Source organism: Elephas maximus, chromosome 15 (assembly GCF_024166365.1).
Source record: "Elephas maximus indicus isolate mEleMax1 chromosome 15, mEleMax1 primary haplotype, whole genome shotgun sequence".
In the NCBI taxonomy this organism is placed as follows: Eukaryota; Metazoa; Chordata; class Mammalia; order Proboscidea; family Elephantidae; genus Elephas; species Elephas maximus.
In genome coordinates, this window is record NC_064833.1 from 55,506,563 (window position 1) to 55,533,165 (window position 26,603).

The window sequence follows — 26,603 nt, forward strand, 5'->3', positions numbered from 1 at the left end:
CAAAGTAGGAGGCCTCATACTCTCTGATCTCAGAATCTACTATACAGCCCCGGTAGTCAAAACAGCCTTGTATTGGTTCAACAACAGACACATAGACCAGTGGAGCAGAATCGAGAACCTAGATGTAAATCCATCTACCTGTGGTCAGCTTATCTTTGACAAGGAAACAAAGTTCATTAAATGGGGAAAAGACAGTCTTTTTAACAAATGGTGCTGGGAAAACTGGATGTGCATCTGTAAAGAAATGAAACAGGACCCATACCTCATACCATACACAAAAACTAACTAAAAATGGATTAAAGACCTAAATATAAAACCCAAAACTCTAAAGATCATGGAAGAAAATAAATGAATAGATAAATAAAGACAACGTAGGGGCCCTAAACATGGCATAAATTCAATACAAACCGTAACTAACAATTCACAAACACCAGAAGATAAACTCGATAACTGGCCCAAGCCAAGCCCATTGCCACCAAGTCGATTCTGACTCATAGCAACCCTATGGGACAGAGAGCTGCCCCATAGGGTTTCCAGGGAGCAGTTGGTGGATTCAAACTCCCAACCTTTTGGTCAGCAGCGGAGCTCTTAACCACTGTGCCATAACTGGGAGCTCCTAAAAGTTAAACACTTATTCTCATCAAAAGACCTCACCAAAAGAGTAAAAAGAGAACACACAGACTGGGAAAAATTTTTTGACTATGACATATCCAACAAGGGTCTAATCTCTAAAATCTATAGAATACTGAAACACCTCAATAACAAAAAGACAAATAATCCAATTAAAAAAATGAGCAAAGGATTTGAACAGACACTTCATCAAGAAGACATTGATACAGCTAACAGACACATGAAGAAATGCTCTTGATCGTTAGCCATTAGAGAAATGCAAATCATAACTACAATGAAATACTATCTCGCCCTGACATTACTGGCACACACACAAAAAAAAAAAACCCAGAAAATGAGATATGCTAGAGAAGTTCGGGGAGATTGGAACTCTTAGGAACTGCTGGTGGGAGTGTAAAATGGCATAACCACTACAGAAAATGATATGGTGCCTCCTTAAAAACTAGAAACAGAAATACCATACCATCCAGCAATTCTCCTAGGAATATATCCTAGAGAAATGAGAGCCGTCACACAAATAGGCATATGCATACTCATGTTCTGTGCAGCATTACTCACAATAGCAAAAAGATGAAAACAACCTAAGTGCCCATCAACAGATGAATGGAGGAACAAATTATTTTACATAATGGAATGCTACAAAATGATAAAGAACAATGATGAATCCTCAAAACATCTCACGACATGGATGAATCTGGAGGGCATTATGTTGAGAGAAATAAGTCAATCACAAAAGGACAAATATATGAGAACACTATTATAAAAACTCATGAAAAATTTTACACACAGAAAAAACAATCTTCGTTGGTTACAAGGGAGAGGAGGGATGGGGAAGGGAACTCACTAACTAAGATAGTAGACAAGCGTTAACTTTGGTGAAGGGAAAGACAACACACAATATACGGGAAGTCAGCACAACTGGACCAAGGCAAAACCACAGAAGCTTCCTAGATACATTTAAACACCTCAAGGAACCGAGTTACTGGGGCTGAGGGCTGCGAAACATGATCTCAGGGGACATCTAGGTCAATTGGCATAACAAAGTTCATAAGGAAAATGTTCTACATCCATTTTGGTGAGTAGTTCTCTGGGATCTTAAAAGCTTGCGAGCAACCATCTGAAATACATCCATTGGTTCCATCATGTCCGGGGCAAAGGAGAGTGAAGAAAACGAAAGACAGAGAAAATATCAGTCCAAAGGACTAATGGACCACATGATCCACAGCCTCCACTAACCTGTGCCTAGAACAGATACACGGTGCCTGGCCACCACCACCAACTGCTCTGACAGGGATCACAATAGAGGGTTCTGGACAGAGTGGGAGAAAAATGTAGACCAAAATTCAAATTCGCAAAAAAAAAGACCGGACTTACTGGTCTGACAGAGGCTGTAGGAACCCCTGAGACTATGGCCCTGGACACCCTGCTAACTCACACCTGAAGCCACCCCTGAAATTCAGTTTTCAACCAAAGATCAGAGAGACCTATAAAACAAATAATAACACACATGAGGTAGGTACTTCTTAGTTCAATCAAGTACACTAGACCAAATGGGCAGCACTTGCCCAAAAGCAAAGAGGAGAAGGCAGGGAAGGACAGGAACCTGGATGAATGGATGGGAGGGAACCCACAGGTATAAAGGGAAAGGGAGAGAATGCTGACACATTGTGGGGATTACAACCAATGTCACTTTGTGTATAAATTATAAATTTTGATTGAGGAACTAATTTGTACTGTAAACTTTCACCTAAAACCCAATAGAAAAATTTTACAAATTCCCAATAAAACCTTCCTATCAAAAAAAAAAAAAAAGCCACAGAGATGAACACAGCCATGTTGCACCTGACCTGACCCCATGACACACCTGCTGAGAGAGAGACACCTGCTAACACTTGGTCCAAGTCTTGCCCACCTGGCGGCATAGACATGGACACAGGTAATTCGAGAAGGGAGAGTGAGTTCCCTTTTAGACATAAAAGAGTTCTCTCCTATGATACTAAGTAGGGTACTCCTGGGGGCGGGGAAAGGACCGATTCACATCAAATCTGTTCCTATTGTTTACTGTTTGCTTTCTGTAAGTAATCTCTTCTTGTTTACTGTTAACCTTCTTCAAATAATAACAATGGATTTTAGTTGCCAATATTGTGTGTCTTGTGTGTGTAACCCAATTGGATTGGATCATCTTCATCCTAGCAGTCATATGATCGCTTGGATGCAGTGCATAGCCTGTGTGTATGCACACATGTACATGCATGGGCATGGTTCACTTGCAAAATGAGCCTGTCTCTTGATCAGCCATCACTCTGGTACCCCGGGTCACAGGCACAGAGATGTGAATGGGAAGTACAGGAGAAGACCTGACCCCAAGGACGAGGGGAAGGAGGGTCCTAACCATCTGAACAAGGCCTGGACCTGAGTAGCTCTCACATATGTTGATTTTACAATGAAAAGCATTGTCAAGAGTATTTCCGAAGGCTCCTAAGCCTGGAGCACAGCCCCAGGTTGGAAGTAAAGTATTTCTGAAGTATCCCCTAAGGGTATGTGAAAATTAAATTGTCCATGTTTTTGCTTTGGTTGTGGGAAAAATGGCAGTTTTCTGGAAGATTGCATCCAAAAAATCTACGGTAATACTGTACAGAGCTGAGTAAACATGACCAAGTCCACATCCCAAATGAAACCAGGCCTCCCCTCCAGAAAGACGCAAAGTAGCAGAGTGCAGAACTGTCTGTGGTCCTACCCATTGCTCCCCTCTTACTTATCTACTTTAAGAGGAGACAGGGAGAAAATCAACTACACAGCCGATTTCTGCTTTTCACTGTAATACCCTCTGTCCTATTTGAAATTCCATTTATCCATTTGAATGTATTATTTTGATAATAATTAAAAAAACAAGCAAACTAAACTCTTCTAAGAAATCTCACACTATTTTCTTTAATGTTTCACACGTATTTTGTTAATCATTAAACATGAGCTATGTGTAATAAAGGTGGAATGAAAAGCACTGCCCTGTTCTATTTCAGAGAATCGATGAACATTTTATTTAGCAATATAGTCAGGAAAATTCAAAAATTGTAATATATGTAGAAAATTTAAATTCCTTAAAGAAAATGGATGAAGGGAAGAAGAGACAGCTCCGGAGGGTATTTGGATATTACCAGGGCGTATGTTTTACCATCATTAATATGATTGGTACAGGAATTTTTGTGGCTCCCAAAGGGGTGCTGAAGTACTCTTGCATGAATGTGGGGCTATCCCTGTGTATTTGGGCTGCCTGTGCTTTATTGTCCATGATGAGCTTTCTCTGCTCTGCAGAGATAGGTATAACCTTCCCATGCAGTGGGGTTCAGTACTATTTTCTCAAGAAATGCTTTGGCTCCGTGATCGCTTTCCTAAAACTTTGGACAGGCTTATTTCTGGGGCCGGGGATAGTCGCTAGCCAAACCCTGCTCCTCGCTGAGTATGGCATCCAGCCTTTCTATGGCAGCTGCTCTGCTCCAGAGCTCCCAAAGAAATGTCTGGCACTGGCCATTGTATGGATAGTGGCAATCCTGAATACTCGTGGTGTAAAAGAGATGGTTTGGCTTCAGACAGCCAGCACAATGCTGAAAATGGCCATACTTGGTCTCGTTTCCCTGACTGGAGTGGTGATACTAGTGAGAGGAAGGAAGGAGAATGTAGAGAGGTTTCAGAATACTTTCGATGCTGAGTTTCCAGATGCCTCCCAGATGACAGAAGCCTTCTTCCAAGCATTTTTCGCATATTCTGGCGGAGACAGCTTCATGTTTATAGCAGGTAATTTACAATCCACTGAGAAGCAAATCTCGTAAGCTATTATTTTTGCATGCAATATGAAATGTACATCTTCTGCTGGATTTGGAGTTTTATTTTAAATAAATGATTCAATTTTTTTTTTTTTTTAATTCTTTGTGACTTTCCTAATCAGGTCAGAGTATACCAGCCTTGCCACTTCCTCTTAATTATTTTTCCATCTATTCAAAGTACCTGTTTTATCAACAACTTCTTTCTTTCCTGGAACCAGAGATATCAGACCACCATGTTAATCTTTTTTTTTTCCTGTTAATGTGGGAATGCTGTGGTTGTGGAAATATTCGCTTCGCATGAAACTAATTGAATACAGGCTGTATTTAGGTTGTGGGTACATGTGACACACTTCGGCTCTTAAGTATTTTTAAAGGGAAGAGAATCGTAGATATCCTAAATTGCTCTTAGGCTGGATTTAATAACCTTCCCTATTCGATGCCAGGACAGGAGTTTTTCTCTCTTTTTTTTCAAAGTCAACCTCTTCCCTTAGACTCTGCATCCTTTCCCTCCCACCTCCTTAGGGACCTTTCTTGTGCATTTATTCCATTTTTTGTTTTTCAACTTCTACCTTTCTACCAGTTCTTAGGCTTGAAATTTAAACGTGAACCAGACTCTTCAGTTCTTAAAAAAAATATTTTCCTTAAATCTTAGAATCCTTTCTAGTCACTGATGTGTCAATAATTCACGAAATCATTCTATCAGCAAGCATCTGTTAAAACACCATTTTTAATATTCTGTACTAGTGCTTGAAGATGAATAAGATGTATTCTTTGCACTAAAAAGGCTTACAATCTAGTAGAACAGGCAACATCTGTATTTCAGCCTGACCTCTGACACCAGCTGTGGTAAGTAACTTCCCCTCTCTGGACTTAACTTTTTTTTTTTTTTGCAAAATGGGCATTATGGCTCAAAATCATTATAATTTGGTGCCTTGTAGATAAATATTGGCACGACAGTATCTAATAAGTTGCCGTAAGGGAACAATATAATTGCTTTGGAAATTCAACAGAAGAAAAGGTCACTTTTCACTGTGTCCTCAAGTGGAAATCGTGGCAATCTGAATTGAATCTAACGGTTTAGGCAGTAGGAAAATACGAGTGAAGCTGTGGAGAACAGAGGTGTGTAGGGTACATAAAAGACATGGCAGGTGGTCTTGGGTGACTGCAACATGGTTTCTGTCTGAGAGCCTGATAAGAGATATGGTCAGTAAGAGAAGTATGTACAGAGAGCAATAATATAATGGTATAAGATTGGAGACATACGACTGGAGAATGCCAACTTTTAGGTGGTAAGAGGAGAAAGAAAATGCCTTGGAAAACCCACAGGAGGTTCAGAGAATTGTAAAGGAAAATCACCACATGTTTTATAAAGAGGCGGTAATCAAAATGGTTGAATGCTGCTGAAGTTGAGGAGTGTGAGGACTGATCAAAAAACATTTCACTGACTAAATAAGAAGTCACTGACAGAGAAGGAAGTCAGTTTGCACTGAGCTAAAAAATGAGATATTGATGAGAGTATAAAACTATGAGAGAAGAATTTTTTATGTAGTTTATGATTAAATGGGTGACTGCAATTTGAGAGTTTAGCAGAATGAGCAAAACTCTGTCTCACGTTGTCTCTGTTAAGGATAAAAGAGATCTCTTTGGCTTCTATTTGAGCCAATTTTATCTTGTTCCATTGCCAGAGATGTTTCATTTTAGATAATTATTCTTTTCTGAAAATAGATTGACAAAAACAGCTAGCAGTAAACAAAGGCTGGAGGAATTCCAGTATGTGCCGGGGTTGTTAATTTACTAAATTAATTCTAAGTAATACTCCCACCTGTGAAATGGTGATTTTCAGGCAGCTGACTTTGCCGAGTGTAAGAACATTTATCTTTTAAGTTCAAGACTCAGTGGTATTCACTACCTGTCCAGCTATTATAAGCCTCTGTTATAAATTAAATTCTAATCCCCACTTCTCTCCATACAGTCGGTACATAATAAGAAAGAGTATAAGGCCCAGAGAAAAGTGTAGTTAATCTAAAAACTTGCCCTTTATCTTGTTCCAGATTTTTGACTAATAACCATAGTTATTAATTAACAACCACTTCTTAAGCACTTATTAAGTGCTGTACAACGTGATTGAAGTTTTATTGTTTCTGTATTTTCCATTTCCCCCAATTGTCCAGAAGCCTTCAACTAGTAAATCATTCAGGCAGGGCTTAAATTAGAGCTTTGTAATTATTTACATTTTAAGTGCTTAATCAGCTCACGTGTCCCTCATGGACATTGGATTCAACCCCTGAGCAAATGAAGATGGAAGAATTTTGACATATGTCAAAGGAGAGACATATTTTAGTCAGGGGAATTTAGTTTTGAGTAACAGAAACCTACACAAATTAGCTCAAAAGAGTAAGGGGAAATAAACGGAAAGAATAGTGCTACGTATCAAGGAAGATCTGAGCAGCCAATCTTCAGGAACAACAGGAATTAGGGAAAAAAAAACAAGTATTCAGCACCTCCCTTCTTTTTTTTTGCCACCATTACGTTACTTTTCTCTTGATTTTCTTAGTGCCAATGTTTTGTTCAAGTTCTTGAGAGAAATTTTCTTGTACACTGGCAATAATTGGCTTCCAGTGAGTTAGATGTCTATATTTGGCTTTATCATCAGTGGCAAGGCACAGGGTCACATGGTACACATATGGCTATAGAAGATCAATCCTTTGCGTAGGAGGGTAATTCTCAGAGAATGGCAAAATTGGGAGAAATGGTGTGACAAATGGGACAATATTTTAAAATGAGACTATCCTGGAAAATCCATTATATATGATGCTAAATTATGATCTTTTCTTTTTTCACTTGTGATTTGTATACAGGAATGGTGAAGAGCCTACAGGAGAGAAAATTTATGAGTGACTCTTTCAATATATGCTATGAGAACATATAGTAGGATAATTTTGCTATCAGGGAGAGAGTATCATCTCCTATCTTACCAAAAGTAATAATAGTTTTGCTGAGATCAGAAGGAAAATAAGGGTCAACTAGGCAACTAGGAAAGAAAAGACCATTTTGAGTAAGAGAATAGTATGGTCAAGGGCATCACATTTTTGAGAAACTGAACAAAGGCCAGGGTGCCTACAGTATGGGTAGAAAAGGTGACCATCAACCATCAAATTGTCATATATACTTCCACAACAAACACTATGTCTCTTTTCATATGGGCACTTAACATAGTCGTATTTTAACTTTTATTTGGGTGATTATTCAATTAATGTGTAACTCCCCACCTTGATATTAAGCTTCATGTTTGTTTTGCTCATCAGTGTATTCCCACTATCCAAGCTCAGTGTCTAGTGCCTAGTAGTTGAGGCTGAAGACATAGGTAGGCTTCAAATCATGCAGAGCCTTGTGCATTGAGCTAATAAATTTGGTCTTAATTCTAAGAACAGTGGGAAAGTTGACATGATCATGATCAGATTTACTTTTAGAAAATATAGCCTTTGTAGAACGAAGAGCAGATTGGAAGGAAGTATGAGTAAAAACGGTTAGATAAATTAGAAGGCTTCTGCAGTAGTCCGGGCAGAAATGATGGCACTTTGAACAAGAGCGGTGGCAGTGGAGATGGAGAGAAGTGGATAGATTTGAGAGATATTTATTTATAGATAAAATTGCCTGAATTTGGTGTAAGGTTTAAATGGAGATGAAGGCAAAGGAGATGTCATGAATCATTCCTAGATTTTTGGCTTGCGTAATTGCTTTGGATTATGGCTTCATTTCCTGTGATAGAGAACAGATCATCAGTTTTGCACTGAAGAACATTTTTGAGAGATTTAAAATATGCCGAATTTAATGTGCTTCTAAAATATCTAAGTACGGATATAATGTATGCAGTTGGATATTCAAGTCTATAACTTTGAAGTGAGAACTGAACTGGAAATATAAATTTGGGAGTCATTGGAACCTAAAATGTATTTGGAGATGCAGGCTTTGATGGGATTGACTAGGGAAAAAGTATAGAATCAGAAGAAAGTTTAGGACTGAATCTTGAAGGATTTCAACATGTAGTGCTAAGTCTAGAAAGATGACTATATAAAGGAAACAAAGAAGGAATAATGATTAAGGTAATAGGGAAAAATGAGTAATTGTGCCATGGAAGACAAAGGAAGAGACTCCAAAAAATGTGGATATTTTCAACAGTGTTAAGTTTGAAATGAGAGAATTCCACAGATAGTTTAGGTTAGAATTTTTGGTATACATGACAATGAAGGTATTTGCATCTATTTTCTTTGACTCCCCCCTACTTTTTTTTTTTTCTTTTCTTTTGTCCACGAAGCACAACTTGAGGTCTACATAGAAGGATAGGGAGGTAGAGAGAGTCATAGGTGTATGAAGTGCAGAAATTTTGAAAGATCAATGGAGAGAATAAGAGATTGAGTCAAATAGAGTAGGTTGAGGACTCATTTGTGTTTCTTGCCCATGAAATTATACCAGAATTATTTTTTCACATTGTGTGACCTACTCCACCAACATACTCAAGCAGATAGCTGAGTATTTCCGATATTGAGGTTTTGGGAAATGCAAACCACAAAAGAAAAAAAATAGGTGGAACAGTGTTAGAAAAAGTGTTCCTGAAATTGTGCATGATGGAATCCAACCTAAATAATTAACAATAACTCATTAATTAATTAATTATCAAATAACTCACTCCTTGAGTTACGTTGGAGCCCTGGTGGCATAGTGGTTAAGAGCTCGGCTGCTAATCAAAAGGTTGGCAGTTCGAATCCACCAGCTGCTCCTTGGAAACCCTATGGGGCAGCTCTACTGTGTCCTGTAGGGTCACTATGAGTTGGAATAGACTCAATGGCAACAGGTTTGGTCTGGTTTGGTTTGAGTTACGTTAGCAAAGCCCATTTATATTGACCTATGTATTGAGTTGGTAGATGTTATACTCTGGCCCAAGTTAGGTTTACACCTTTAGAGGCCACTAGTTAGCTCACTATTTTCTGTCTACTATCTCTCCTCCTTCCCCCATGTGTCTGTCACTTTGCTGTACTGTGGGGGCTTGTGTGTTGCTGTGATGCTGGAAGCTATGCCACCAGTATTCAGATACCAGTAGGGTCACCCATGGCAGACAGGTTTCAGCTGAGCTTCCAGACTAAGACAGACTAGGAAGAAGGACCGGCAGTCTAGTTCTGAAAAACATTAGCCAGTGAAAACTTTATGAATAACAGCGGAACATTGTCTGATATAGTGCTGGAAGATGAGCCCCCCAGGTTGGAAGGCACTCAGAAGATGACTGGGGAAGAGCTGCCTCCTCAAAGTGGGTCGACCTTAATGATGTGAATGGAGTAAAGCTTTTTGGACCTTCATTTGCTGATGTGGCACGTCTCAAAATGAGAAGAAACAGCTGCAAAATCCATTAATAATCAGAACCTGGAATGTACAAAGTATGAACCTAGGAAAATTAGAAATTGTCAAAAATGAAATGGAATGCATAAACATCAATATCCTAGGCATCAGTGAGCTGAAATGGACTGGTATTGGCCATTTTGAATTGGACAATCATATAGTCTACTATGCTGGGAATGACAACTTGAAGAGGAATGTGGTGTTGCATTCATTGTCAAAAAGAACGTTTCAAGATCTATCCTGAAGTGCAATGCTGTCAGTGATAGGATAATATCCATACGCCTACAAGGAAGACCAGTTAATATGACTATTATTCAAATTTACGCACCAACCACTAGGGCCAAAGATGAAGAGATAGAAGATTTTTATCAGCTGCTGCAGTCTGAAATTGATCGAACATGCAATCAAGGTGCATTGATAATTACTGGTGATTGGAATGCAAAGGTTGGAAACAAAGAAGAAGGATCAGTAGCTGGAAAATATGGCCTTGGTGATAGAAACAATGCCAGAGATCGAATGATAGAATTTTGCAAGACCACCGACTTCTTCATTGCAAATACCTTCTTTCACCAACATAAACGGCAACTATACACATGGAACTCACCAGATGGAACACGCAGAAATCAAATTGACTAAATCTGTGGAAAGAGACGATGGAAAAGCTCAATATCATCAGTCAGAACAAGGCCAGGGGCCAGCTGTGGAACAGACCATCAGTTCCTCACAAGCAAGTTCAAGCTGAAACTGAAGAAAATTAGAGCAAGTCCACAAAAGCCAAAATATGACCTTGAATATATCCCACCTAAATTTAGAGACCATCTGAAGAATAGATTTGACGCATTGAACACTAGTGACTGAAGACCAGACAAGTTGTGGAATGACATCAAGGACATCATCCATGAAGAAAGTAAGAGGTCATTGAAAACACAGGAAAGAAAGAAAAGACTAAGATAGATGTCAGAGGAGACTCTGAAACTTGCTCTTGAGCGTCGAGCAGCTAAAGCAAAAGCAAGAATTGATGCCGTAAAAGAACTGAACAGAAGATTTCAAAGGGCATCTTGAGAAGACAAAGTAAAGTATTATAATGACATGTGCAAAGAGCTAGAGATGGAAAACCAAAAGGGAAGAACACGCTCAGCGTTTCTCAAGCTGAAAGAACTGAAGAGAAAATTCGAGGCTGGAGTTGCAATAGTGAAGGATTTCATGGGGAAAATATTAAACGACCCAGGAAGCATCAAAAGAAGATGGAAGGAATACACTGAGTCATTATACCAAAAAGAATAGTGGATGTTCAACCATTTCAAGAGGTGGCATATGATCAGGAACCGATGGTACTGAAGGAAGAAGTCCAAGCTGCTCTGAAGGCATTGGTGAAAAACAAGGCTCCAGGAATTGATGGAATATCAGTTGAGATGTTTCAACAAACAGATGCAGCACTGGAGGTGCTCACTGGTCTATGCCAAGAAATATGGAAGACATCTTCCTGGCCAACTGACTGGAAGAGATCCATATTTATGCCTATTCCCAAGAAAGGTGATCCAATTGAATGTGGAAATTATAGAACAATATCATTAATATCACACAGAAGTAAAATTTTGCTGAAGATCATTTCAAAAACGGCTGTAGCGGTATATCAACAGGGGACTGCCAGAAATTCAGGCCGGTTTCAGAAGAGAATATGGAAGCAGGGTTATCACTGCTGATGTCAGATGGATCCTGGCTGAAAGAAGAGAATACCAGAAGGATATTTACCTGTGTTTTATTGACTATGCAAAGGCATTAGACTGTGTGGATCATAGCAAATTATTGACAACATTGCAAAGAATGTGAATTCCAGAACACTTAATTGTGCTCATGAGGAACCTTTATATAGATCAAGAGTTAGTTGTTTGGACAGAACAAGGGGACACTGATTGGTTTAAAGTCAGGAAAGGTGTGTGTCAGGGTTGTGTTCTTTCATCATACTTTTTCAATATGTATGCTGATCAAATAATACTAGAAGCTGGACTATATGAAGAAGAATGGGGCATCAAGATTGGAAGAAGACTCATTAACAACCTGCATTATGCAGATGACACAGTCTTGCTTGCTGAAAGGGAAGAGGACTTGAAGCACTTACTAATGAAGATCAAAGACCACAGCCTTCAGTATGGATTGCACCTCAACATAAAGAAAACAAAAATCCTCACAACTGGACCAATGAGGAACATCATGATAAATGGAGAAAAGATTGAAGTTGTCAAGGATTTCATTTTACTTGGATCCACGATCAACAGCCATGGAAGCAGCAGTCAAGAAATCAAAAGATGCATTGCATGGGGATAAATCTGCTTCAGGGGACCTCTTTGAAGTGTTGAGGAGCAAAGATATAACCTTGAAGACTAAGGTGACCCTGACCCAAGCCATGGTATTTTCAATTGCATCATATGCATGTGACAGCTGGACAATGAATAAGGAAGACCGAAGAAGAGTTGACGTCTTTGAATTGTGGTGTTGGAGAAGAATATTGGATATACCATGGACTGCCAAAAGAATGAACAAATCTGTCTTGGAAGAAGTACAATCAGAATGCTCCTTAGAAGCAAGGATGGCGAGACTGCATCTTACATACTTTGGACATATTGTCAAGACTGATCAGTCCCTGGAGAAGGACATCATGCTTGGCAAAGTACAGGGTCAGCGGAAAAGGGGAAGACCCTCAACGAGGTGGATTGACACAGTGGCTGCAACAATGAGCTCAAGCATAACAACGATTGTAAGGATGGCTCAGGACAGGGCAGTGTTTCGTTCTGTTGTGCATAGTGTCGCTTTGATTCGGAACCAACTCGACGGCACCTAACAACAACAACAGCATGCTTACGAAATCATGATATTCATTTCTTTTAATACAGTTATGAATCAGCTTTTTTTTTTAACTTGAAAAATAAATGAACATCTTTCCTGATAGAAATTAATCAGACGTTGTTGCAGCACAATTGCGAACAAATAGGTTCAATGCCCACACAAGTATTAATTTGAAATATTTTTTAAATGAGTTAAACATTTTAAAGTTCCTTAAAAGTATGCAGCTGTAAGAATTTTTAAAGTGATGCATATATAATTGTTGTCAACAAAATCACGTCATGATGGAAACTATTCCAAACAATCATTTTCAAAATGCTCTTTGTATAGCATGAGCTTTTTTTCTTTCCCAAAAGTAGTTTCTTTCTTCCTTATTATTATATTTACCTTGAAAAAGGACAGGCTAAATGTTTTCTTTTTTTCCAAAGTATCTTCTAGGTACTAGCACACTACTGATAGCCTTTGGTCATCACAGAAAAGGTCGGCAAATTTGTAACTTTGTTTTTATTTCCTTTTTTTAAAGAAACTTTATGGTAGTATAATTTACATAGTACAAAATTCTCAACTTTTAAGTGTATAGTTTGATAAGTTTAAACAAAGTAGTAAGCCTGTGTAACTACCATCAATGTCCAGATATAGAATGTTTCCATTGCTCCAAAAAGTTCCTTGGTGTCCCTTTGCTGTCTATCGCTTCCTCTTGCCCCGACTCCACGTAACCACTGATTTTCTGTCCATGTTAGCATAGCTTGATTTGCCTCTTCTAGAAATTCAGATAAACAGAATCATACAGTATGTATATGACTTCTTCCACTCAACTTAATGTTCCTGAGATTTGCTATTTCAGTCAGTAGTTCATTTTTATTGCTGTCCAGTGTTCCATACCACACTTGGGTTATTTACTCACCTGTTGATATATGTTTGGCCTGTTTATAGTTTTTGGTTATTATGAATACAGTTATTATGAGCATTTTTGTACAAGTCTTCCTGTGGATTACTATTTTTTTTTTTTTCCTCTTGGGGAAACACATAGGAATGGAATTGATGGTTCATTTATGGTGAGTATGGAAACCCTGGTGGTGTAGTGGTTAAGTGCTATGGCTGCTAACCAAGAGGTCGGCAGTTCGAATCCACCAGGCACTCCTTGGAAACTCTGTGGGGCAGTTTTACTCTGTCCTATAGGGTCGCTATGAGTCGGAATCGACCCTACGGCAGTGGATGTTTATGGCGAGTATGTCTTTAACTTGACAGCAAATTAACAAACTGTAGTCTGAAGTGGCTGTACTAGTTTACCTTTCCATCAGCAATGTATAGTCAGTTATTCCACACTTGGTCTTTTTAATTTTAATAATTCTAATGTATATGTAATGGTATCTTATTTGGTTTTGCTTTGTATTATCCTGATGACTAAAGATGTTAAACATCCTTTTCATGTATGTATTGGCCATTCACAATCTCCTGTTCAAATATTTTGCCATATTCATGATGGAGGTTTTTGTTTTATTATTTGTGTCTGGATTCATGAGGGATATTCATTTGTAGTTTTCTTTTTTTGTAATATCTTTTTCTATATTTGCTGTCAGATAATGTTAGCCTCATAACATGATTTGGGAAGTGTTTCCTCACCCTTTATTTGTTTAAAGAGTTTTTTTTATATTGGCAGCATTTCTCTTTTAATGTTTGAAAGACTTCACCAGTGAAGTTACCTGGACCTGGAACACTCTTTGTAGGGAAGCTTTTAAATTGTAAATTCAGTTTCATATAGACATAGGACTATTCAGAGTTTCTATTTCTTCTGCAGTCAGTTTTGGTAACCCTAGGTGTTTGCCCAGTTCATTAAATTGTCTATTTTGTTTCCATATTTTTTGGGGGGTATGATGTTAATGTGGTATATCATTTCTACCTTTTTAGTTTTACACTATCCTGTCTTTATTTCAAGTGGATTTCTTGTAGACAGCATATAGTTAGTTCTTGACTTTTTACCCAACATTACAACCTATGCCTTTTAAAAGGAATGTTCAGGCCATAAAGAGGAAGACCCTGAACAAGATGGATTGACACAGTGGCTGTAACAATAGGCTTAAGCATAACAAAGATTGTGAAGATGGTGCAGGACCAGGCAGTGTTTTGTTCTGGTGTACGTAGGGTCACTATGAATTGGAACTGACTCAACGGCACCTAAGAAGAACAACAACACTGATACATTGGGCTTAAGTTTGTCATCTTGCTGTTATTGTTTTTCCTGTCTATTCTTTGTTCCATTTTTACTTTCTTCTTTTGGATTAGTTGTATGGGTTTTTTTTAAGTAGTCTGTTTTATCTCCACTGTTGGCTTATTAGCATATCTATTTGATTTATTTTTTAGGGGTTGAGCTAGAGTTTATAATGTGCATCTTTAACTTATTACAGTGTTTCTTTAAATAATATGCCACTTCATGTATGCTGTAACAATCATACCACAGTTTCCCCTTTCCTGTTCTTTTTCTTTTGTTCTCATATATTTTACTTCTACATTTTACTGTATTTGGCATTGCTTCTCTTTCTCATAGCCCATGCTCAATTCAGAGATCAAAAATATTTAACATCTAGTTCATGTATTTATTTGTAATATTTTCTGCCATCCTTTGGGGAATCATTGAAGTCAAAACTGTTGGAACTTTGTTCTCAAGCTACTCAGTCTTGGAAGCCTAAAGCTAGAATGGGTCTGAATCTCCCTTGGCATAGACCAATAGATCCGAAGTTCCAGTTATGGCCTTTCTCATCTTTTTCACATTTCCTGAAGCATTCTAAATGTCTTTATGAATCCTGTGTTAGATGGTGCAGTTTATACTCCAGAGGCCACCTCCTCCTGGAATTTCCTAGGAGAAATCTTATGCAGGAGCTAATTTGTTAACTCATTCAACAAATATTTATCAAGCGGTTAGTATATGCCAAGTCCAATTCTAGACACTGGGAATATAGTAGTAAACAGATCATTGCCTTCTTGGAATTTACATTCTAGTGGGGGAGACAAATAATGAACAAGATAAGTAAGCAGAGTATATAGTATCTTACCAAAACCAAAAAAAAAAAACCAAACCCATTGCCATCGAGTCCACTGTGACTCATAGCAACCCTATAGGAAAGAGTAGAACTGCCCCATTGAGTTTCCAAGGAGCACCTGGTGGATTCGAACTGCTCACCTTTTGGTTAGCAGCCATAGCACTTAACCACTATGCCACCAGGGTTTCCATATACTGTCTTTAAACCCACTGCTGTTGAGTCGATTCCAACTCATAGCGACCCTACAGGACAGAGTAGAACTGCCCCATAGCGTTTCCAGGAGCGCCCGGTGGATTTGAACCACTGACCTTTTGGTTAGCAGCCGTAGCACTTAGCCACTACGCCACCAGGGTTTAGTGCTAAATATTAAGGAGAAAAATAAAACAGAGTATAGGTGGTCATGTTGCAAAATTTAAGACAGAGTTTCCAGGGAAAGCATAAATGGGAAAAGTGACTTTTGAGTAAAGAACTGAAGGAGATAGAGATACAAATATCTGGGGAGGTTGGGGGCGTAGTACTTCACACAAAGGAATTACTAAGGCCCTGAGGTAAGGACATTTCTGGTGTGATAGATAACAAGTGAGTTGCCTAGTGTAGCCGGAGCAGAATGAATGAAAGAAGGAATAGCAGGAGAGGAAAACAGGTGATGGAGCAGAGACAGGCAAATTATAAAGGACTTTATTGGTCTTTGTAAGGAATTTGACTTTAAGTTTGAGTGAGAAGGGAGGCCTTTGGAATGATTTGAGAAGAGGAGTGACAAGGTCTGACACACCTTTGACTGTAGAGAGTGGGCAAGAATGGATGCAGGGAGAATAATTAGGAGACTATTGAATACTCCAGGTGAGAGAACGTGGTGACTTGGATAAGACTGGGAACAGTAGAGATGGTGAGAAATAATCTCATTCAGTATTGGTCTGGCTAAGTGATTGAAACATCCCATATTGAATAACATCTTTCTGCAGATTGTCAGCAAATTACTAGCACAATCACTGTTTTTGTTGGGTCTGTTTTTGTTGCTTAATACCATTCAACTAACAATTTAACTCCATAGTAAGCCATATCTTGGCTCAAATCTTGACAGTTGTTCATCTTGTAACAACTCAACAATCCTGGGGAGCAGCTCCCAAAATGTAACCCATTGCAATATTCTTAATAATATGAGGAAGGGTTGGTGTTGTCCATCATCATTACTGCTGGTGGCTGGTATACCACCCATAGGAAGATACGAAGAGTGTGCAAGACATTCCTTAACTATGAATTCAGAGAGTCAACTTTTCTCCTGCTTCTCTACTCACTTGGAGATGGTGTTGGACTTTTCATTGTAGCTTCAATTGGCTACCTTTAAACCACTTAAACCTATTAGTTTTCCCTTCCTGTGACCGACCTCTCTTTCCTGTCTCTGATTTTGCTACTCATAGGAATCAGAGTGGAGAGAATGGAGGTATCAAAACTGTAAGTGAAATTGGGAAAGGGAGAAAAAAAGAAACCCTCTATAATTCAACCTCAGGCTGGATTAGCTACAAAATAATCAGAATTTTCATGTTACCAAGAATTACTTTTTTTTTTTTTTTTGGCCTAAGGCATTGTTTTGATAAAAGAATCCAAGTGTCTTTATTCTTCATAATTTTACCATCTACAGGGAAAATGAAGAAAATTTTCCCTTTTTTTCATTTTGCGCCAAACTCAGAAAGAGCGTGCGTGTGTAACAGTTCCCCAGTGTGTCTGTGTGCGTGCATGAGAAGGATGGATGGGAGGAAGAATTCAACCCAATACTTAACATGTGAAGTAGTTTTTAAGGTAAATTTAAGAACTAATTTTTATTGATTATGACTTTGCTTTTTAATGTATTATAGGAGAGCTGAAGAAACCCCACAAGACAATTCCAAAATGCATGTTTACTGCAGTATTTTTGGTGACCCTGGTTTATTTACTGGTTAACATTTCCTACCTGAGTGTTCTGACGCCCAGAGAAATTCTCTTTTCAGGTATGTATGCAAGTGGCTAAGGTGATAAACAAATTTCTGGTCTTTGGGCATTTCTTAAGTATCACTCTGTCAGCCAGGATTGCTGTTCATTACTCTGCTTATATAGAGTCAACTGGTAATTTTCTATAATAAACAGAAGGACCAAAGAGTCTGATTTGGCTTAGGATGGAGTTTCATGTTTAAACATGGTTATGGACTTTCTATAGGATTCGAGATATTGGTATGCCTTTTATGATTTCTTCTCACTGACGGACATTATGTAATCGGTGCTTTTATCTACTAAAACTTTCAAAACATTGATTTATGATGTTCTTTTAGGTGACAAGAAAAATGATGAATTTGAAACGTGGGATATTAGCAGTTGAAAGAGTAGATGCTAATGGTCAATTGATGCATAGTTAACATTATTAAGACGTAAAATAATGTAGTTGTTCCAGACTAAGACAGACTAGAAAGAAAAGTCTGATGATCTACTTCTGAAAATCAGCCAGTGAAAACCCTATAGATCGCAATGAAACGTTGTCTGATCTGCAAACAATCGTGGGATGACACAGGATCAGGCAGCGTTTTGTTTCATTGTGCATGGGGTCACTATGAGTCAGGGCCAACATGATGGCAGCTAACAGTAACAACAACCATACATATCTCTAAAATTTATGGTAGCAAGAGGCCCTGAATTTATTGGAATTTGACTGAAAGGTAACTATCTTAGGACTCTAATTGTAGAATAAAGAATGAAAAGAATATTTTAAAGAGATAAACATACATTTAAAAATGAGTAACAGATTCAAGGAATGAAGGGAAATTTGGAAAGAAATGAGAAGCAGGGAAAGTGGAAGACTAGTGATTTCCTCAAAACAGCATTAAACCTTGAGTCACCCACCTTCTAAGATAAATCCAGTACATTTAGGACTAATCTCAATTGAGCAGCTACTATTACTTTGTTGAATCATTGAGGCACTGGAGGTAAGTCTAAAGGAGGCTTTAAAATAACAGTCTTAGCAAGCTTTGCTTCAGTTCTTTGTTACTGCCATGCAGGATGCAGCCACATGGTATCTAATGTTGACTCATAATGGTCTAGCTATCTTAAGGATTTGTGAAAATTCCCAGTATTTGTGGGAACAAACCAAGTGCAAAACTGGATGTAAGCATGCAGTGATCAATTACGTGCTTTGACTATGGAAAGAATACATTTTTGAATTCAATTATGAGTATGGTCAGGGCCACTGATCAGCTGGTGCGGTTGCTGTGGTTGGTTGAGGCTGGCATATGTCATGACTGCCAGTGCTCTAGCCATACTGACTGTTAAAATGTTATGAATATACCCTCTGGTATATCATAGTGAGTACAACAATTTTGTGGGTGGCGTAATAGGTTTGGCATGTATGGAAGGCTCATGAAATGTTTTTACTATAGTTGCTTGTAATTTGATTTACAAAACTTATTGTTTCAGGCATATAAGCCTTAGGGAAATCTTTTAGCCTCTGCCCCCATACAATTTAGTTACCATTCTAGAGTATTTTTTTCTGTGCCAATGTTCTCTAGTTTTAAATATGACATAGAACTCTCAAGAACACCAAGTGTAAGCACAGGTTAAAAGATTTCCCTGACCAGAAACAGTCTGCCAATAGCTGGCCACAAGTGTCCAGGAGTGGCTAAGAATTCTGAGAAGAAAGTAGACATTTTAAAATCACTTACTGGTGTGAACATAAATTAGTGCAATCATTTTTGGAAGGTAATTTTTTAATATCTAGCTTATTTAAACATATATATGTGTGCATGTATATTTTTTGAGTCAGCAGTCCCGCTTCTAAGAATTTGCTCAAAGAGCAGAATTGCGTAACTACGAAGAGCTGAAGGCACAATGTATTCATTAAAGCACGTTCTATATTAGCAAAAAAACCTGGAAACAACCTAAAAATCCACCAATACAGGATGGGGAAATAAATTCATTTACAACTATAGAATGGAATATTGGGGATTCATTTAAATAATTATTAGATGACTGTATTACTAAAATCATGATGGAGACCTGGTGGCACAGTGGTTAAGGGCTTGGCTGCTAACCAAAAGGCTGGCAGTTGGAATCCACCAGTCACTCCTTTGAAATCCCATCAGTTTTATAGTTGCTATGAGTGGAAACTGACTCAACGGCAATGGTTTTTGTTTGTTTGTTTGTTTTAATATCAAGATATATTGGAAGTGAAAAAAGCATGCATAATCACATACATACACACAAACACATACACGTCCACACATGCACCCCCCCTCACAGATGCTTGTATATGTATAGAACATTTCTTAGAAGAATATTTAAAAAATGTTAACAGTAGTTACATCTCGGCTGTGTGAGTAATGGGTTGGTGAGAAAAAGGATGTTTACTTTTTACTTTATTTACTTTTTACAAAGTGCATGTGTAATAAAAATTTTAAAAGAAAAAATAACTTGTGGAAAAGAGTAAAAAAAAAAAATCAGTTGTGGAAAAGAGATAAAGACTATGTAGAAAGTGGTGTGGTTTTTGCCAGACAGTGCGGGCAGAGCTGAACTAAAAGATACACTAATTATAACCAATTACATTTGTAAATGCAAAATGGGAAATCAAAGGAGAACAAGGACTTCTTTACTGGAAAAAGGAGTGTTTCTGAAATGTGTCTGAAATGGAAGATATGTGGAGGCATGGGTGTCCAGGAGGTATAACCAATAATACGTTATTTGAAATGAGACAGGGGATATTTTTAAACAAGACCCAGTGTGGTAGAATAGTGTTAAAGAGAAAGTGAAGAAGCACTTGAAGCTATTTACACCAACCTTTTTGTGTCTACCGATTTACACTGAATTACTGTTCTGTAGGTCTCTTCATAAAAAAAACCCACTGCCGTCGAGTCGTAACCGCAGTGGGGTAGGTCTCTTCACCTTTAAATTTAAAAAAGAAAAGATGAGAACAATTTCTAAATGTTGGTCTGTAGCAAGGTTTCTCAATCCCAGCCCCATTGACATTTTTGGCTGTATGATTCTTTTTTTTCTTTTTTAATGGAGAGTTGTCCTGTACATTGCAGGATGTTCAGAAGAATCCTTGTAATCGTCTACCCAATAGATGCCAGTAGCAGCTTCCTACCCTCCCCTCCCCAGTTGTGACAACCAAAAATATCTCCGGAAATTCCCAAATGTCCCCCAAGGGGGTAAAATCACCTCCAGTTAAGAAACCACTGGTCTATAGTTTAGACAAGCTCCCAAATTCATAAATATTTTTATCTGTGTGTAATTTGTATTCTCTGTCTGCATGGTTCATTTTTTCTTGTGTGAAGTATTTCAAATTGACCTATAATATTGGTCCATTGTAAGTTTAATTCCTGAGTTAGCAGATTTGCACTGTGGTTTTTTTTTTTTTTTTTTTTTTGACTCTGAGTGCAACTATCAGCACTCTGTAAACTAGTTTTAGAAAATATGCATGCATTTGATCTTGCACTCAACAAAATCAACCCATTTAACAAATATTTATTAGAGATTTACTAAATGTCTGTCCCTGAGTGAAGGACTGAATTTACTGAAAAGAAATGAATGATCCCTGCCCTCAAGAAGTTTGTGGTCTATTGGAGAATACACATATGATATAATGTGATAAGAACGAAAATACACATATGCAGAAGGTATTATGTAAGTATAAAATAAGGAAATGACAGTGAACTTAAACAAACGTCAATATTCTTTATTGTGCTTCAAATTTCCTGCTTTCCTTCTGAAATAATTTTAAAAGGTTTATCATTAGTTTCTCTTTTTTAATGCATTGCATTTTGTGTATTCTTGTTTTTCTCCAGATACTGTGGTTATCACATGGGCTGACAGAGTTATCCCATCATTGACGTGGGTTATTCCTCTTGGTATTTCTGCCTCATTATTTAGCAATGTTTGGTGTTCTGTATTTACATCATCAAGAGTGAATTATATTGCTAGCCAAGAGGGCCAGCTGCCTTTGTTATTTAATATGCTTAATGTTCATTCCTCTCCATTAATAGCTGTGCTAGTAATTGTCATTATGGCATCCTTCATGATTGTTTCAACAAGCCTAATTGAGTTGATAAACTATCTTTTTTTTGTGTTTTCTTTTTGGACTCTATTATTAATAGCAGGACTAATAAAACTGAGATACCAGGAGCCTAATCTACCAAGACCTTATAAGGTAAAATGGATTTTCTATTTTTTTCTGTGTAGATAGAAGACATTGGTAATAACTGTATTTGAAGACTACATTCAGAACATCTATGTGTAGATCCTTTTACTACTCAACAAATTGTGAAATGCAAGGATAATTTGGTCTTGGTTTTAATTTTCATTTTTTTAGATAGGTTTTATTCGATATAAAATCTCTTAGGCTTAGTTTAATGTCAAAATGGTTTTTAGAAGAATGAGTTTTTAGGCTATTATAAAAGATGGTCCATGTCCATCAATGGATGAATGGTTAAATAAATTGTTTCACACAATGGAATACTACGCATCGGCAAAGAACAGTGACGAATCTGTGAAACATTTCATAACATGGAAGAACCTGGAAGGCATTATGCTGAGTGAAATGAGTCAGAGGCAAAAGGACGAATATTGTATAAGACCACTATTATAAGATCTTGAGAAATAGTATAAACTGAGAAGAACACATACTTTTGTGGTTATGAGGGGGGGAGGGAGGGAGGGTGGGAGAGGGTTTTTTACTGATTAATTAGTAGATAAGAACTGCTTTAGGTGAAGGGAAGGACAATACTCAATACATGGAAGGTCAGCTCAACTGGACTGGACTGGACCAAAAGCAAAGAAGTTTCTGGGATAAACTGAATACTTCAAAGGTCAGTGGAGCAAGGGCGGGGGGTTGTGGACTATGGCTTAAGGGGACTTCTAAGTCAATTGGCAAAATAATTCTATTATGAAAACATTCTGCATCCCACTTTGAAATGTGGCGTTTGGGGTCTTAAATGCTAACAAGCGGCCATCTAAGATGCATCAATTGGTCTCAACTCACCTGGATCAAAGGAGAATGAAGAACACCAAGGTCACACGATAACTAAGAGCCCAAGAGACAGAAAGGACCACATGAACTAGAGACTTACATTATCCTGAGACCAGAAGAACTAGATGGTGCCTGGCTACAACCAATGACTGCCCTGACAGGGAGCACAACAGAGAACCTCTGAGGGAGCAGGAAATCAGTGGCATGCAGACCCCAAATTCTCACAAAAAGACCATACTTAATGGTCTGACTGAGACTAGAGGAATCCTGGTGGTCATGGTCCCCAAACCTTCTGTTGGCCCAGGACGGGAACCATTCCCAAAGACAACTCAGCAGACATGAAAGGGACTGGAGAGTGGGTAGGAGAGAGATGCTGATGAAGAGTGAGCTAATGATATCAGGTGGACACTTGAGACTGTGTTGGCATCTCCTGTCTGGAGGGGGGATGGGAGGATAGAGAGAGTGGGAAGCTGGCAAAATTGTCACGAAAGGAGAGACTGGAAGGGCTGACTCATTAGGGGGAGAGCAAGTGGGAGAACGGAGCAAGGTGTATGTAAATTTATATGTGACAGTCTGACTTGATTTGTAAACGTTCACTTGAAGCTCAATAAAAGTTAATAAAAAAAAAAAAGATAGTCCTCTGAGTAGTCAGATCATTACTAGTCCTTTGACTAGAGATTACTTTTTTTTCTTATATAGCTACTTATACATGCTAGTAAGAATGAAAGCCATTAGTGGGTCATTTGAGAGCTAGTATTGTCTGTGACTTCTGCAGTCAATATGAGATTGAGCAGATGAGAAATGGACAAGGCAAGTACTTCTGTGGGATCACAAGTGATAACATCTGTCCTGAAACATCAACTTTATTTGATCATCAGCAAACTCCACCTTTTTAACTTTGTTGCTGCTATTGTTGTTAGTGGCCATTGAGTCGGCCCCTGTAACATAGTGACCCTGTGTACAAATATTATAAGCCATAGGGTTTTCACTGACTGATTTTCGGAAGTAGATTGCTAGGTCTTTCTTCCTTTTTCAACTTTACTTTGAGACTGAATGAGGAGGAATTTCACAGGAGAGTACAGTTCTTTAATCACAGAAAAGGAAACAATAAAAACATGGCAGCATAAGGAGACTATTGGAGAAAGGCAGCCCTGATATTCTGATTATCAAAGTATAGTCTTGGTTGGCTAGGTATCATGTTAAAAGCTTTCCTTGGATTGTCACATTTAATCCTCCCAGTAATACAAAAGGTGAGTACTAACATAATCCCTGTTTTACAGATGAAGAGAAAGGTTTTAGGAAAAGCTAATTTGCTCACCCAAGTTCACGCTAGCATGGGATGGTGCCAAGATTCAAATCCAGGCAGCGTTGTTGAAGGTGTTTGCCTCTCACTAAGTGCAAGATATGAGAAAGAACATGGAAGAAAGAAAGCAATGTTCTAATCACCAACTCTGGTTGATTTATAGCGATCCTTCCTTTTCAGTCCTCCCTTCTACTTCTTTCATTCAGTCCTCTAACTGCTTGTGTATTTGGGTATCAGTTATTGAGAAGGCACTATACTTTAAGAGCCTTGCTAGGTGCTGTGTATACAAAAAGGAATAAGACTTGACCCCTGCCCTCAGGCAGCGTGTAATCTATCTGGACTGTCAGGTGAACGGAAACCATAGTATAATTCCCACAAATTGGCCACTGGAGAACACGTGAGAGGGAGCGTTCCTAATCTAGAATCTAGAGCAGGGTTAAAGTCTATGGTCCCTTTTGGTGATGGGTCTCCAAGGTCCACTTTGCTTATAGTTTCACGTACTGCATCTTTTTAACCTCTCCTCTCTTTTCTGTTGTCTGACCCCCACTTTTGTTAGATCAGTGACCCTAATTAGATGCAGTTTTAAAAAAGTTATTAACTGATGATGAATTTGTTACAGCACTCAGAAATAGTGTAAGGTAATCATTAAGAGCTTGGGCTCAAGTCCAGTTGTTCAACTTATTAGCTGAACTTAGACTTGTTATTTAACCTCTGAATCTCAGTTGCTTCATTTCTAAAATGGGAATGAATAACCCCTACCTCCTGGGAAACCGATCGCCATTGAGTCAATTCTGACTGCTAGCAACCCTATAGAACAGAGTAGAATTGCTTCATAGGGTTTCTAGGAATGCTGGGTGAAATGAGCTAAGGCTTGCAAACAGCTCAAGGTCTGACATTGATGGCTATTATTCAACAAATTTGCACCAAAAAGGAAGGTAAAGACAACTTAGATATAAGTGGTTGAATATATGGGTATAATTTGTCTTGCATACCCGTGTGAGTGCTTTTTTCTCCCTCTCAATTATTTCATAGCTAATACTAAGCAGTCAATGATAGGCTGTATTTCTCATGGTATTTTACAAATTAAGAAAAGACTCTTAATGACTTAAGCCTCAAATAAAGAACCATCTAATTAAAAGAATTCATAAACGGTGGCTAGCTATGCTGTGTTTCGAGGGTATGGATTCATATCTGTCTCTTAAAGATACCTCAAAAGTGGCTGCCTGCTGAATTTTCTCCAGGTTGGAAAATGTTTGATGCAGGACCCTTACAATCCTTATACAAAGGGGGTGCCAAGGATGAGGCTTTAAGGTTTTTGGGGAAAAAAAAAAGAGAGAGAGAGAGAATTGTTTTGGCCAAATTATTCATTTTGTTTTTTCGTATGCTGAGTCTATGAACTCATAATATTTATCTGTTGATCAACTCAGAGTAACAGAGGGAGTGATGATCTCTTTTTGTGATTATGTCTTATTGCCTTGAGGTGTTTTCCAGGGAACATCTATCTTTGTGATTTTCACTGAATCTCAGGAACTCTGCCTTAACAAAATCATGCCACCTAAATCAACAGATGGTTGTAATCTTACCAGTAAATCCTACCGGTGCAAATGTGGTACTCATTCCCTTTGACCAATACCCTGGGAATAAGAGGCTTAAACTTTTTCTTTTGCTCAGGCATTTACCTTAACTCCTCTGGGTTTATGTCAAGTTTATCTAACTGCATAGATAATTAGCCTGGTTTGTATCATTAGTTTGTATGTTATTTTCTGTGTCTTTACAGAAATGTGCAGGTACCTTATAAGGAATTTTATGTCTAATTTTTCTTTTTAATTTTGTTCTTTTCAGGTGTCTTTGCCATTTCTATTGGTAACAGTGGCCGTCAACCTGTGCTTGGTTTTGATACCATTGGTGAAATCGCCCAAAATGCATTATATTTATATCGTTCTCTTTATTTTTAGCGGACTCGGGTTTTACATACCTTTAATCCATTTTAACTTAAAGTTGGTTTGGTTTGAGAAAATGACTTGTTATTTACAATTACTATGCAGTATTTGTCTCCCGGATGAGTCTGATGAACAGATGACAGAAGTAGAAACTGTTAAAAATGCAGCCTTCTAAAAATGTACCAAATTCCAAATCAAGATTAAACACACGATGGCACATTAGTGGTGAAATTCCTTTAGTAACTTTTTTTTTCTCAAATGAGAAAATGTGCATAAAAGTGCCCAGGACAGTCCTTGACCTGAGGAAGAATACTATCCATGGTTTAAAAATCACATAGAAATCTTTATGCATAATTAAATCTCTGTTTTATTTGGTAAAAAACCCAAGTCTCTCTGCATAGCTTGTTACCTTGATGATGTCTTCCCTATGTTTCCATTTTTTTTCTGCACCCCACTTCTTTCTACTGAATTTGTGACCTTGTAATAAAAGTTAATGATAAAAATGAAACAGCATTCCCTTCATCTTTCCTGAGTCCCCTTTTGATGCTGATTTGACGATAAAAGAATAACCTCAGTAGTTCTGTTAGCTTTTTTCCCCTTTAGTGGTATTTTTTACACCTAAAAGCTATTTTAGAACAATGAGTTTTTAGGTATTTT

General features: G+C 38.1%; 1 protein-coding gene across 1 annotated transcript; it reads left to right on the top strand.

Moving 5' to 3' along the window:
* The first annotated feature begins 3,737 nt into the window (after positions 1-3,737).
* On the top strand, positions 3,738-26,121 carry SLC7A13 (solute carrier family 7 member 13). Its single transcript, XM_049853900.1, has 4 exons — positions 3,738-4,422; positions 17,575-17,706; positions 21,523-21,884; positions 25,849-26,121. Exons 1-4 carry the CDS (start codon positions 3,738-3,740, stop codon positions 26,119-26,121), a joined length of 1,452 nt encoding a protein of 483 aa, XP_049709857.1.
* The last annotated feature ends 482 nt before the right edge of the window (positions 26,122-26,603 follow it).

What these genes read in the sequence shown, in the direction of transcription:
- SLC7A13 (XM_049853900.1), top strand. Translation starts at nt 3,738, where the DNA reads ATGGATGAAGGGAAGAAGAGACAGCTCCGGAGGGTATTTGGATATTAC. An exon ending in CAGCTTCATGTTTATAGCAG is followed by an intron (nt 4,423 to 17,574) that starts GTAATTTACAAT and finishes AATGTATTATAG; the next exon opens with GAGAGCTGAAGAAACCCCAC. An exon ending in ATCTACCAAGACCTTATAAG is followed by an intron (nt 21,885 to 25,848) that starts GTAAAATGGATT and finishes TGTTCTTTTCAG; the next exon opens with GTGTCTTTGCCATTTCTATT.